Source organism: Delphinus delphis, chromosome 10 (assembly GCF_949987515.2).
Source record: "Delphinus delphis chromosome 10, mDelDel1.2, whole genome shotgun sequence".
NCBI lineage: Eukaryota > Metazoa > Chordata > Mammalia > Artiodactyla > Delphinidae > Delphinus > Delphinus delphis.
This window is the reverse complement of record NC_082692.2, coordinates 52,735,455-52,748,761: the sequence shown is the minus strand read 5'-3', so window position 1 is coordinate 52,748,761 and position 13,307 is coordinate 52,735,455. Positions and strand designations below refer to the sequence as shown.

General features: G+C 43.2%; 1 protein-coding gene across 5 annotated transcripts in view; it reads left to right on the top strand.

Annotated features, from left to right (window-relative positions):
* The first annotated feature begins 5,591 nt into the window (after positions 1 to 5,591).
* UBP1 (upstream binding protein 1) overlaps positions 5,592 to 13,307 on the top strand; it is a 70,701-nt gene continuing 62,985 nt past the window's right edge. The window contains exons 1-2 of one of the 5 annotated variants that reach the window (XM_060022104.1): positions 5,592 to 5,642; positions 6,029 to 6,220. In XM_060022104.1, the coding sequence (XP_059878087.1) occupies positions 6,108 to 6,220 (113 nt within the window). In that variant the 5' untranslated portion in view covers positions 5,592 to 5,642; positions 6,029 to 6,107. Of the gene's footprint in view, positions 6,221 to 13,307 lie in introns of all 5 variants that reach the window. The other 4 variants (XM_060022108.1, XM_060022106.1, XM_060022105.1 and 1 more) reach the window with 4 other exon arrangements.

Here is a 13,307-nt window from a genome sequence, read left to right as displayed (position 1 = left end):
TCTTTGCTAACTTGCCAGCATTTGAAAATCATACTATTTATCATTGATTTTTCTCAAGGACTTCTTGCTGTGCAGAAGTCCAAGGAGGTAGCACTTTTTAATCTGGCGCTCAAATGTGAACATCTCTCAGACCCGATTTTCTCCATCAGGAGCTCGTCCTTCCTGTTTACCAGCTGTCTTCCTGGTCATTAGCTGTTACTAAGTACTGATTGGATGAAGGCTCTGTAAGAAGAACAGTCGTTCATTGGCTGATCTCCAGGGTCACATCTGAGAGGAAATGGTAGGTATGGGATCACTGACCATGGCAATAGCAGCTTTTCTGTTGAGAGCTGTAAGAGCTGCTCTCGCAGTTTTGCAAAACAGCAAGAACAGAGTGTTCTTCAGATGCGGCTCATCTTTACCATTACTGGCAACATAACATTCTAGTGGTGAGGTTTCAGGTCGTCCTGCAAGAGGTAGCCCCTCAATTTAGTTGCTCTTTTCAATGAAATTTTCTGTGTGGGTATATCTCAAAGATGTGCTCCAATTTGTGTATTTTTTGGAGTTGCAGTGTACAAACGCCGTTTTCACTGTACTTTGTTTAATCTATTTATAGGAACTTTATATATTAGGGAAATAAAACTTTGGTCCATGATCTAAGTTCTAAACAGTTTTTTTCTGTTCTCTTTTCATTTTGCTTATGGTGGTGTTTACTAAGAAGAAAAGTACAATTTTTATGTTTTCAAATGTTATCAGCCTCTTAAGATTTCTAGATTTTGTGTCATAATTAAAAAAGCCTTTTCATCTCTGAAGGAAATTATGTTCCTCCTCTAAAATTATGTTCTCATATTTTCTTTAGTGTTTTACGATTTTGCTTCTATCCTTTCAAACCTTCTTGGGAAAACAAAAAACTTCAAGTCACTTGGAGTTTATTCTGATATGTCTTTCAGATAGTTAATGTTGATTCCCAAATCACTTATTGAATATCCCATTTTCCTCCACGATTTGAGATGCCACTTTTTACTGCATAAATTTCCATATTCATATTGATTTTTCATTCTCTTCCCTTGCTCATCTGTCTATTCATTTACCAATGCACACTTTTTACATATTTAGGTTTTACAATGTCCTAATATCTTTTGACTTTTTCAAATTTTTTGGATTGTTTTTGCTCATTTATTTTTCCATATTAATCTTAGAATCAGCTTGTCCAGTTAAAAAATTCTGTTACTATTTTTTACTGGAATCATATTAAATGTATTGGTTAGCTTAAGGAGAACTACCATTATAAAACTGAATGTAGTAATTTTTTTTTGGCTGCATTGGGTCTTTGTTGCTGCGCACAGGCTTTCTCTAGTTGTGGCAGTGATCAGGGGCTACTCTTCATTGTGGTGTGCAGGCTTCTCACTGCGGTGGCTTCTCTTGTTGCGGAGCACGGGCTCTAGGTGCGAGGGCTTCAGTAGCTGCGGCGTGTGGGCTCAGTAGTTGCTGCACACAGGCTCTAGGGCATGAAGTCTTCAGTAGCTGTGGCCCATGGGCTTAGCAGTCATGGCTCGTAGGCTCTATAGCGCAGGCTCAGTAGTTGCAGTGCACAGGTTTAGTTGCTCCACGGCATGTGGGATCTTCCCGGACCAGAGATCGAACCCATGTCCCCTGCACTGGCAGGTGGATTCTTAACCACTGCACCACTAGGGAAGTCCCTGGATGTAGTATTTTTTGTTTTCAATGTACAGTTGTGTTTATTTTGAGAATTAAAAAATTTTGCTCACATAGTTCTTTACAATTATTAGGTTAGTTCCTAGGTATTTTACCTTTTAAAATTACATTGTAGGGACTTCCCTGGCAGTCCAGTGGTAAGACTCTGCACTTCCAATGCAGGTGCATGGCTTCGATTCCTGGTTGGGGAACTAAGATCCCACATGCCATGCAGCATGGCCAAAAAAAAAAGAAAAAAAAGAAAAGATTAAAATTATACTGTAAATTGATCCTTTCCTTCTATTATATTTTCAAACTTGTTTGTTTATATAAAGCTATTGATTTATGAATATTCATGGCATATGCCACTGTGTTATTAAATTTTTACTTGTTTCCCATGAGATTCCCACGTATATGAGCATATAGTCTACAAACAGTGATAATCTTAACCTCCTTCTTTCCATTTCTATACCTCAAATTTTTTTTTCTGATCTAATTCTGCTGTTTTAGTGCCTTCAAAAACCTATTAAGTGGAAATTCCCTAGCGGTCCAGTGGGTAGGACTCCATGCTTCCACTGCAGAGGGCACAGGTTCAATCCCTGGTCAGGGAACTAAGATCCCACAAGCCATGTGGTGCAGCCAAAAAAAAAAAACAAAAAACAACCAAAAAACCTATTAAGTGATAATGATGAATGTGGCTGTTCTGGTTAAAAATATGTTCACAAGTTCCTTGACATTCATCCCTTCAAAAGATGGACTCATCTTTTTGAATGAAGGCTGGCTTGAATGACTTACTTCTATGGAACAGAAATAAAGTGAAAGGGATGGTGTGTGACTTTGGAGACCAGGTCATAAAAGGGACTGCAGCTTCCTTCCTCTTTCATGGTTTACTTACTCTGTGCCAGTGCCATGGTTTGTTTTGTTTTTTTTGGCTGTGTTGGGTCTTTAGTTGCGGTGAGCGGGGGCTACTCTTCATTGCGGTGCGCGGGCTTCTCATTGCGGTAGCTTCCCTTATTGCAGAGCACGGGCTCTAGGGGAGCAGGCTCAGTAGCTGTGGCTCGCAGGCTCTAGAGCACAGGCTCAGTAGTTGTGGCGCACGGGCTTAGTTGCTCTGTGGCACGTGGGATCTTCCTGGACCGAGGCTCGAACCCGTGTCCCCTGTATTGGCAGGCAGATTCTTAACCTCTGTGCCACCAGGGAAGTCCCCAGTGCCAAGTTCTGAGGACACTCAAGCAGGCTTGTGGTCCCAAATGTTGAGGCACTGAGGCTTCTGGCCAACAGTCATGCAAGTGAGCTTGGAAGTGGATCCTCCTGCCCGGATTAAGCCTTCACAACTGAAGCCTCAGCTGATATCATGACTGTGACTTTATGAGAAACTCTGAACCAGAAGAATACAGTTAAGCTGCACCCCCCCTCTTGTGTGTTGGTGAAGTTTTTGCTTATTGGACTAGATTATAAATTGATTCACATGACACACAAAGTTTAAAAATGATTTGTATCAGCTTGGACTGAAAGGGACAGTGACAGTACAACGTGAAGAGAGGTCTTTAGACCCCTTCACAACTATAGACAGGAAGCAGCTGAGAAAATGATTTAACTGTAAACATGGGTACCTTTTATGGAGATGGAAGGATAACTCAGAGGGTGGAGCCAAGAGCCCAGTGGATGGAGAAAAGAGCCATTGAGTACTCTCAGGAAGTTGACAGAGTCCTAATCAAGGAACCGGCAACATTTACCCAGTTAGATTTCAGAACTTCTGTGGACTAGTGACTACTATGTGCCTTTCATTGCTCTCCTCTTTGAAGGGAAATGCCTATAGAGACACAGTTTCCCATGCCTCTCTCATTGCATGTGATGTATGTGGTAGTGGTTAGTGCAGATCTCCTGTCTTTTTAATTCACAGACCTTCATATGGAGAGGAACGACTTGAGTTACACCCAAGGAACTGCATCCAAGAGCTCATTTGCTCCAGGACCTCACAAGATTCCGGACCTTAATGCTGTATTGGAATGAGAACTTTACAGGGGTCTGGGGAGGGGATGAGTGTATGCTGCATGTAAAAAGAATGTAAAACAGTTGTGGCCAGAGGGTGGATTCTGGAAGTTTTAAAACATGGGCCCCAAATTATTTAACTCTCCTCCCATCAATCTGATTCTGTGGCTGCTTGACTAATAGAATACAGTGCAGAATAAAGATTCTGTATCGGTTTCTGGTCCCAGGCCTTACGTGTTTAAAAAAAAAAAAAGATAGTTGTTAAAGATGGTAAGCAGATTTTATTCAGGACGGTGACTGGTACAGGGATGGCTGCAATGGGATTTTGCAGTAGGGGAGACTGGGCTCAACCTCAAATACAGCATGGTAATTGGGAATTTAGAGCCAAAGAGCAGTGTGGGGGTTAGCAGATGGAAATTCACTAAGAGGAAACATCAAAGGTAAGGGGGTTTCTGGTTAAACCTATCTAACAGGATTCTTGTTGAAGGTAGTCCAGGGTGATCAGATATTACCTAGGTCAGCGGTCCACAACTGACCAGGGCACCAGGGACCGGTTTCGTGGAAGACAATTTTTCCACGGCCCGGGGGTGGTTCAGGCAGTAATGCAAGCGATGGGTGGGTGTGTGTGTGGGGGGGAAGTTCAGGCGGTAATACAAGCGATGAGGAGCGGCAGATGAAGCTTTGCTTGCTTGCCTGCTGCTAACCTCCTGCTGTGCGGCCTGGTTCCTAAGAGGTACCGCTCTGCGGCCCACAGGTTGGGGACCTCTGACCTAGGTGATGATGGAGGCTAAGAAACCTAATCAGTTACGGAACTAGAGGGTTCCTAGAATGACCTAGTGGGGTTCTTGCTAAACCTGAATTTTACAGATGGGACAGGAGGTCAGCAGATTGACTAAAGTTTGATCAAGCAAAGAATCTTTGTCCTAAAACACCAGCAACTGCTACTTCCTGTCTTTTGGGACACTAGCTTTTGGAACCCGTATGCCACGCTGTGAGGAAATCAAGACCACATGGAAAGGCCACGTGTAGGCATTCCAGCAGGCCCAACTGAGGTCCCGGTCCACAGCCAGTATCAAGCATCAGACATGAGTATGGGAGCCCTTGACATGATTTTAGCTGCACTCATAGGAGAGGCCCTGGATGGGAATCCCCTAAGCCCAGTGAACCCCAGAAGCAAGAACAATAACAACAGCGTAATTGCCATCTGTTCCTGCGACCCAACCCCTCCTTCAGTTCAAGCTCGCCAAACCACTCACGGGAATTAGCAGTTGAGGGAACTTTCCGGAGCCCTTCCTCGGGAGTGATGATTGGCTTGCACTCACGTCAATCAAGACTTTCTGCCCAATGGACCTTTCAGCCTCCAGACAGGGTGTGAGCCTATTGGCTAGCACAACCGCGCTCTCCATCTGTAGTGTGGGCAAAACCCAGAAAGTACCCACAAAGACCACACAGGATAAAAACACCTCCAGAAGTGGCGTTTAGGGCGGCTTCCTACAGTGCGGTCCAATGAACTCTTTCTTTTGGCAGCAACTTCAGTCCTCGAGCCCGCCCAAAAGGAAGAAGATCTTGACTGGTTGTTTAGCACAGGGGCACAGAGACTCACGGGAGCCTCGACGAAGCGCTTGCCGTTATTGTTCAGATCGCCTGTCAATCAGCGCGACTTTCTGGATGGGCGGAAACTGGGGGCCCTTTGGCACCGCCTCTTCCTAGGCTGGTGTGTAAGGAGGTCGCCAGGCCGCAGCGGCTGGGAACCTGCCGCGTGGGCGGGGCCGCGCTGCACGGCCCTACAGTTGCTTCAACGTGAAGCGTCGGGAGTGCAGCGAACCTCGGGGCCGTGAGAGGGGGGCTTGGCCCGGTGCGAGCGCGGGGGCGGGGCCGCGGCCGGGGCGGGGCTGGAGGAGGCGGAAGCGGCGAGCGAGCTGGAGCCGGAGCCGTAGCGAAGCCAGCGTCCGGGCCGGCGGGACGGCGTCGGCTGGGTTGGCCGGGGCGGCGGGGCGCTAGAGCCGGGGCGGGCGGGCAGCGGGCCGGGGGTCGAGGCCGGGGGTCGGGTGACGGGCGGGCTGAGCTCCCGCCCCCCGCGCGGTCCCGGGGAGGATGCGGCCGGGGGCCTCGGGGCGGGGCGGGCGGTGGCGGCGGCAGCGCTAGCGGCGCAGGGGGTGGGCGGCGGCGGCATGAGGCGCGGGGCCGGCGTCCGCGGGAGGGAGGCGCTGCCCGCGGCCCGGCCGCTCCCGCTGCAGCTGCTCGCCGGGTTCGCCGTGCCCTGCCCGCGGGGCCCTGGCTGTTCTCATCCCGGCCGCCGCCCGGGCTGCCGCTGGTGACCACTCGCCGCGCCGCCGGAGGCTTCACCCGCGCCCTCCCCCAGGACGCGCCCGTGGAGCTCCGGCCTCTTCGCCCCGCTCGCGGAGGCCGCGCTGCGCGCCGGGCGGCGGCGAAGCCGGAAGATGGCCTGGGTGCTCAAGATGGACGAGGTGATCGAGTCCGGGCTGGTGCACGACTTCGACGCCAGTCTCTCGGGCATCGGGCAGGAGCTGGGCGCCGGCGCCTACAGCATGAGGTACCAGTGCCCGGGCGCGGGCGGGCGGGCGGGCGGGCTGGCGGAAGCCTCTGTCTCCTTGGGAAAGGCCTGCACGACCCTGGGCCTCTGACCGCGCCATGGAGCCCTGCGGGCCTCTGCCCACGGCGGGGGCCGGCGACGGAGGGCGGCCCCGCAAGCTTTGGCCCGGGGACCGCCCCTGAGGGCTGCATTTTTGCTGTAAAATACGCCCCGCTGTTAGGATGGCTTGAGTTGGGGGAAGGGACTTCCTTGCCTTGCAAGTGATTTACAAGTCACTTAGAGCTGGAATACAGTGTACGAAATGCTAGGACTCGTGTTGGGAGAACACTCTCCAGGGTTTTGGCATTAGTTCCTATTCTGTTCTACATTGTAGTCTTTATTGGTTGCAAATTTTAATCACTTGATATTCCAATAGTAATTATCATAAGTGAAAGTAGCCACAGGGGGGAAAAGCACATTAACTTGGGTTTTTTAATTGTCTCAAAGTGAAGTTTTTCACTGGGGGGACTACCCTCTGAGGCTGTTTCCTTTTGAAGAAGGCTTTAAGATGCACTGATTGCACCACAAACAAGAGTTTGTTTAGTCTCAGCTGTCTGAGACTAAAGCAGCCATTCATTTTGTTTAATTTTGATAGGTTGAAACAGATCTGAACTTAGTCTCTCGCCTTTATCCTGAAGAACACTGGGTTTTTCCTATCAGTTTGGCAGCTCTGTATTTTTATTTTTTTAGCAGTTTTATGGAAATATAGTTTACTTAGTATACGTTCACCCGATTAAAGTGTAAAATTCAGTGGTTTGGCAATTTTTCGTAAATGCGAATTAAATGAGATTTTGCGAAGAGACTCTTTAAAGTAATGACTGATGTCTTTGACGAGCTGTCCAGTTTCCCAGTAGCTTTCATACCTCTCACTGCAGCTCTGGGGGAGGACAGGGAGCATTAAAGTCTTGAAGAAGAACGACTTCTGGGTCAGAGCAGGCCTTGGATGGTAGGGGCTGCTCCCTGAAATAATTTGGCTTTTAAATCTTAAACAGAAACTCTGAGCTGAAAAGTGGAGATGTTTCTTAGGGTGTGGAAGCACATGGATGAAAGCTTCAGGTCGCCGGTCTCTGACCCTGATTGGGTCTGTGCTGGTCTGCCTGAACTTGGCACTTCCTCTCTCTGCAGCTGTGCAACTTGAGGGCTCTGGATGAGGTGGCTTATTTTCTAGAACAACTGTCTTAGTGTTGAGGAAATTGAGCTACTGAAAGTCATAAGGTCACCCCAGTCGGCAGTACAAGAGGCACTGATTCACAGTGAAAACGTGTGGGCCTCAAGGGTCATGCTGCTCCTTGAGACCCTGGACTTGCAGTGAAGGCAGAAGAGGGCAGGTGAGGCAGATTCAGTGTTTCTTCTCAATTATGGTTAAGTGAAGGTTTGCTGCTGAGAGCTTTGCTTACTGAGGGTTATTTTGAGCTTTTACTTTTTTTCCTCGAGTTCTGTGTGTTTCAGTGATTCAGCCAACTAGTGAACTTTTGTTTATGGTCTAGAAGGAAAATCTTGATATTAAACCTTTTCATTACCTTGTCCTTAAAGGTATTTTCTGACATCTTTGTAATTCTGTGTCTTTTTACAACACTTTCCATGGGGACTTTTTCCATTGATTGTTTTTGGTTATTGGTTATATGGTATGTGTCATTTAATCTGAATTTTCTAGTATCTTTGAAGGCAAATACCATTTTTAAGGAGCTTATTTAGTTTTCTGTACTTAATTGGGTCCTCAAGAGGAGCCAGGAGAGTACTTGCCTCTTGCAAATTCAAGGCCCATTATTTCAAATACAAATTTAGGAAAACTCCAAGATTGCTTTGATCTGAAGAAGGTCTGAAGAAGGCTGTTGCAGTCCTCCTTTGATGGCTCTTAGGCTTCCCACGCCTGGCCCTGGAGCTGGGGAGTGCCCAGCCTCCTCTCTGCAAGGGCAATGGCCTCCTTTCCTCAGGCATTGGGGAAGCGGGACATTCCCGAGCTCCAGGGAAGTAAGGCTCATGATTCTTGTCTGTTTCATTTGTTCTCTCAAATTCAAGAAATAAACTTTAGGCGCTAAATTTGAAATTATTGGAAAAGTGACGTCTTGATAAAAATTTGCTCTGGAGGCAGCTTTGCATTTTTCTTTCAAAGTGAAGTATGTTTGAGGGACTTCCCTGGAGGTCCAGTGGTTAAGACTCTGCGCCGGAGTGGTAGGGGAACTAAGATCCCACCCGCCACGCAGTGTGACCAAAAAAAAAAAAAAACCCAAATTGAAGTACGCTTACTGTATTTGCTTTTTGTATGGCTTAAACCAAGAGGTATTTCTAAAGACTTCTTTAGGAAATGATTTCTTCAGCTTTGAAGGAAGATAGCATGAAAGAAACATGTGGTTTCTCTCAGTAGTCTAACAATTTAGAAATATATATTTGCATTGAATGATGTAGGCTGATAGTATTGGGATATGATGAGGCTAATTTCTGGTAAAATCTTTGCTTCCCTTATTTTTTCTACACTCGTTCTCATTGTCTGTGTTCTTCTGTGTGTACTCTGGTACCCCATTTGTATGTGAGGCATAGGCTGCTGCAGATTCTGTTTGAAATGAGGCAGGTCATAAATGCTTTTTAAAATCTTAGTTACAATATCAGGAGTCTAGAGATGGTTGAAGAGACCCTAGAAAGCTAATAGACCAATCCTTTTCTTGTAAGTGTTTAAACCAAAGTTTGTAGTTGTTAAAGCGATTGTCAGTGGCACCACCATTCCAAGTGAGGACTGAGTTTCCCCTCACTAAATGAAGGCCGAAACCCATTGTAACTTGAAATCTGGGTCATTCATGTTTTGTGAAGTAAGGAGCAGATAACCAAAGGACTTGAAAAAGTAAAACTCATTAAAACTCTCCTAGGAGGGTCTTTTGGGCCACCTGGTAATTTTATTTCCATCTTAAGTGTTCACATGAAATGTATAATCTATAATAAGTTAACTTTCAGGATTTAACGAGTAATTTGAAAAATAAAAGTAATGTGAATTCTTTATGCATAAAAACTTTTTTAATATTAAATTATTACTTTACAAAGGGCATTGGTCTGAGCCCTCTTAAACTTCACTATGGTATACATCTGTTTTGAAACAAAAGGTATACTTCACATATTCTTAAGTGAGAGGTACATTCATAGTTTACAAATAATTTGCTAAATCAAAACTGGTTTGGGGTGAAGACAGATTTCCTATGTTGATTGAAAGATTAAAATGTCAGTTTATAGACCCTTTGAGGTAATGGGAAAATTTTAACTTTGATCAGTGTTAAGTTAGTAAAAGATTACAAAGGATATGGTTTATTATGTAGCTATTAATAGCTTATAATTTTCTTTGGGTCTCATGCTAAAGCAGAATGTCCTTGAGTAGGTGACATTTCTTGGAAGTATAGAAAATTTTCAGGATCAGTGAGATTTGAACAATTTATTAGGGTGGTACCTGAGACTGCTTCCAGAATCGGCAATAATTTCTATAAAATTTCTCATTTCAAATTTTAAAAACTTTTTCTGGGTTTAATCTTGAAAGACTTTAATAAATTGTTGATAAAAAAAGATACTCACTTCAGAGTATAGTATCCGTATTTGTTATTACCTTAAAGCAGGGATTGGCAAATCTTTTCTATAAAAGGCCAGATAGCAAATATTTAAGGCTTTGTAGGCCAGAGGGTCTCTGTCACTCTGTTTTGTTTGTTTACAACCCTTTAAAAAAATGTAAAAACCATTCTTAGGTCCTGATTGTACAAAAACAGGCCAGCTGGGTTTGGCCTTTGGGCTGTAGCTTGCTGACCCCTGCTGTAAAGGCTAGATTCTAATAATATACTTTGATTGCCTTGGAAAAACATTTGCTGAGTATTGAAACCTTATATTCAAAAAATAATTTTTATGTAGACTAAGAACTCAGCTAATTTATGTACCTCCTATTGTTTGTCCATAGATTTTATTGTGTTCAATTTTTAAAATCAGGTGTTCTCTCCCTGCACTAAGTAAGATTCAGTACAGTTTATGCCCTTCAATCAGGGCTATTTGAAACTTGGTAGTTTATTGATACGGTCTCATAAATGTGATGTTTCATCAGAGTGACACTTATTAGTTTGCTAGGACAACTTGAACATTTACTTTTGGTGGAAATACTGTCTGATGGTTCATCTTATTTTGCTGTAATTTCTGTGACTGAATTTAAAAGAAGTTCTGTAATATTTATTTTGCTTGCTTTGGGACATATCTGATACATGGTTGTGAAATTCTTCTGCGTTGAACCTTGGTAGTAGAGTCTTTTTGTTTTAAACTTTCTGAGTTTGAGTTAGGAGTTTATGTTTACAAGTTAAAAAGATTGTGTAGATAGTTGACATATACCCTTTACCCAGCTTCTACTTCCATAACTGGAATACAGTCTTCAAAACTGCCTTGGTGCAGAACTGTTACCTAAAGTGCAAAATTCATTTGAATTTCACAGGTTTTTCTTCTCTATTGCCCTTTTTCTAGTCCAGGTTCCAATCTAGGATCCCATATTGCATTTAGTCTTTACCTCCTTCAACAACAATTCCTTAGTCTTTCCTTCTCTTTTATGACTCCGACACTTCTGCTATGTAATAGTCAGAACCGTTGTTTTTAAACACATAAAACTTTTTTGGAAACAACAATAGAATACCTGTGAATACTATTTAGCTTTTAAAGGATCTCTGTCATTTTAGCAGAATGATTTTTTTTAAAGGTTCATTTTTATTTTATTTTATTTTTTAATTTTATGGCTATGCTGTGCAGCATGTGGGATCCTAGTTCCCTGACCAAGGATTGAACCCACGCCCCCTGCATTGGAAGTGCAGAGTCTTAACCACTGGACCTCCAGGGAAGTCCCAGCAGAACGATTTTGAGTAGAGTAGGACCACTGTTGATGTCATTCATTTATAGATTACTTTGTCTCAGTCTACCTGAATAGAATGGTATGCTGTGTCCTTTGTAGTCTCTTCATAAGCAAGAACTTTTAAATTTTATTAATTCATTTGAAATAACAATTACAAACCATTATATATTACCACAAATATATTTTATTAAAAAACTTTTTTCAGAAACAAAACACTGTGAGAAGAGTAGTATTGTCTTACACTTACAAATTTCTTTTTTTTTTTAACATCTTTATTGGAGTATAATTGCTTTACAATGGTGTGTTAGTTTCTGCTTTATAACAAAGTGAATCAGCTATACATACACATATATCCCCATATCTCTTCCCTCTTGGCGTCTGTCTCCCATCCTCCCTATCCCACCCCTCTAGGTGGTCACAAAGCACCGAGCTGATCACCCTGTGTTATGCTGCTGCTTCCCACTAGCTATCTGTTTTATATTTGGTAGTGTATATATGTCCATGCCACTCTCTCACTTTGTCCCAGCTTACCCTTCCCCCTCCCTGTGTCCTCAAGTCCATTCTCTAGTAGGTCTGCATCTTTATTCCCATCCTGCCCCTAGGTTCTTCATAACCATTTTTTTTTAGATTCCATATATATGTGTTAGCATACGGTATTTGTCTTTCTCTTTCTGACTTACTTCACTCTGTATGACAGACCCTGGGTCCATCCACCTCACTACACATAACTCAATTTTGTTTCTTTTTATGGCTGGGTAATATTCCATTGTATATACATATGCCACATCTTCTTTATCCATTCATCTGTTGATGGACACTTAGGTTGCTTCCATGACCTGGCTGTTGTAAATAGAGCTGCAATGAACATTGTGGTACATGACTCTTTTTGAATTATGGTTTTCTCAGGGTATATGCCCAGTAGTGGGATTGCTGGGTCGTATGGTAGTTCCATTTTTAGTTTTTTTAAGGAACCTCCATACTGTTCTCCATAGTGGCTGTATCAATTTACATTCCCACCAACAGTGCAAGAGTGTTCCCTTTTCTCCACACCCCCTCCAACATTTATTGTTTGTAGATTTTTTGTTGATGGCCATTCTGACTGGTGTGAGGTGATTCCTCATGGTAGTTTTGATTTGCATTTCTCTAATGATTGATGTTGAACATTCTTTCATGTGTTTGTTGGCAGTCTGTATTATCTTCTTTGGAGAAATGTCTGTTTATGTCTTCTGCCCATTTTTGGATTGGGTTGTTTGTTTTTTTTTTAATATTGAGCTGCATAAACTGCTTGTAAGTTTTGGAGATACATCCTTTGTCAGTTGCTTCATTTGCAAATATTTTCTCCCATTCTGAGGGTTGTCGTTTCGTCTTGTGTATGGTTTCCTTTGCTGTGCAAAAGCTTTTAAGTTTCATTAGGTCCGATTTTTTTTTTTAATTTCTATTTCTCTAGGAGGTGGGTCAAAAAGGATCTTGCTGTGATTTGTCATTGAGTGTTCTGCCTATGTTTTCCTCTAAGCAAACTTCTTTAATATTTGGTGTAGAAAAGCAGATGGATTCTCTTATCTGCTATCGGAATATATTGTTTTGGTTGACATATGTGAAGAAAATCCAGCCTCAAGTAGATATGTGTTTGGAAAAGGGGAGATTATTTTAATAGCCCTTTCAGATCATTTTGGAAAGTCGTCTGATAATATACCAGCACTTGAAAAGTGGTAGTTTCTTAAAGTTACAATGTGGACTCTGAAACTGTATCAATGTACTTTTTGTACTGTTACATTAGAATCAATTTGTCTGTTTTGAACTTTGATTGGGTCTCTTACCCTGAGTAATTTTGAAATATGCATGCATTGGTCATTTCGAAAATAATGATTTCTTGAGTTATGCAGATCTTCTAAATGTTGACATTTTTCTCTATGCAGTATCAAAAAATCATATTCCTTAGTATCACCACTGTCCCATCAGAGAAAGTACATGGTGGAGGGTGCAGATTTTATCATTGGTAACAAATGCTATCACAGTTGTTTTACTCGAAATGATAGGCTCGTTTTATTCATTTTTGAGGAAATTTCTGTCAGATACTCAGGTATGAATAATCATAGTTTGTCAATATTTATTTCAAGTAAAAATGATATTCTGTGAGAGAAGCTGCTAGATCAGCTCACAGATCATAATTTCGTAAAAAACTTTTCCTTGAGACAA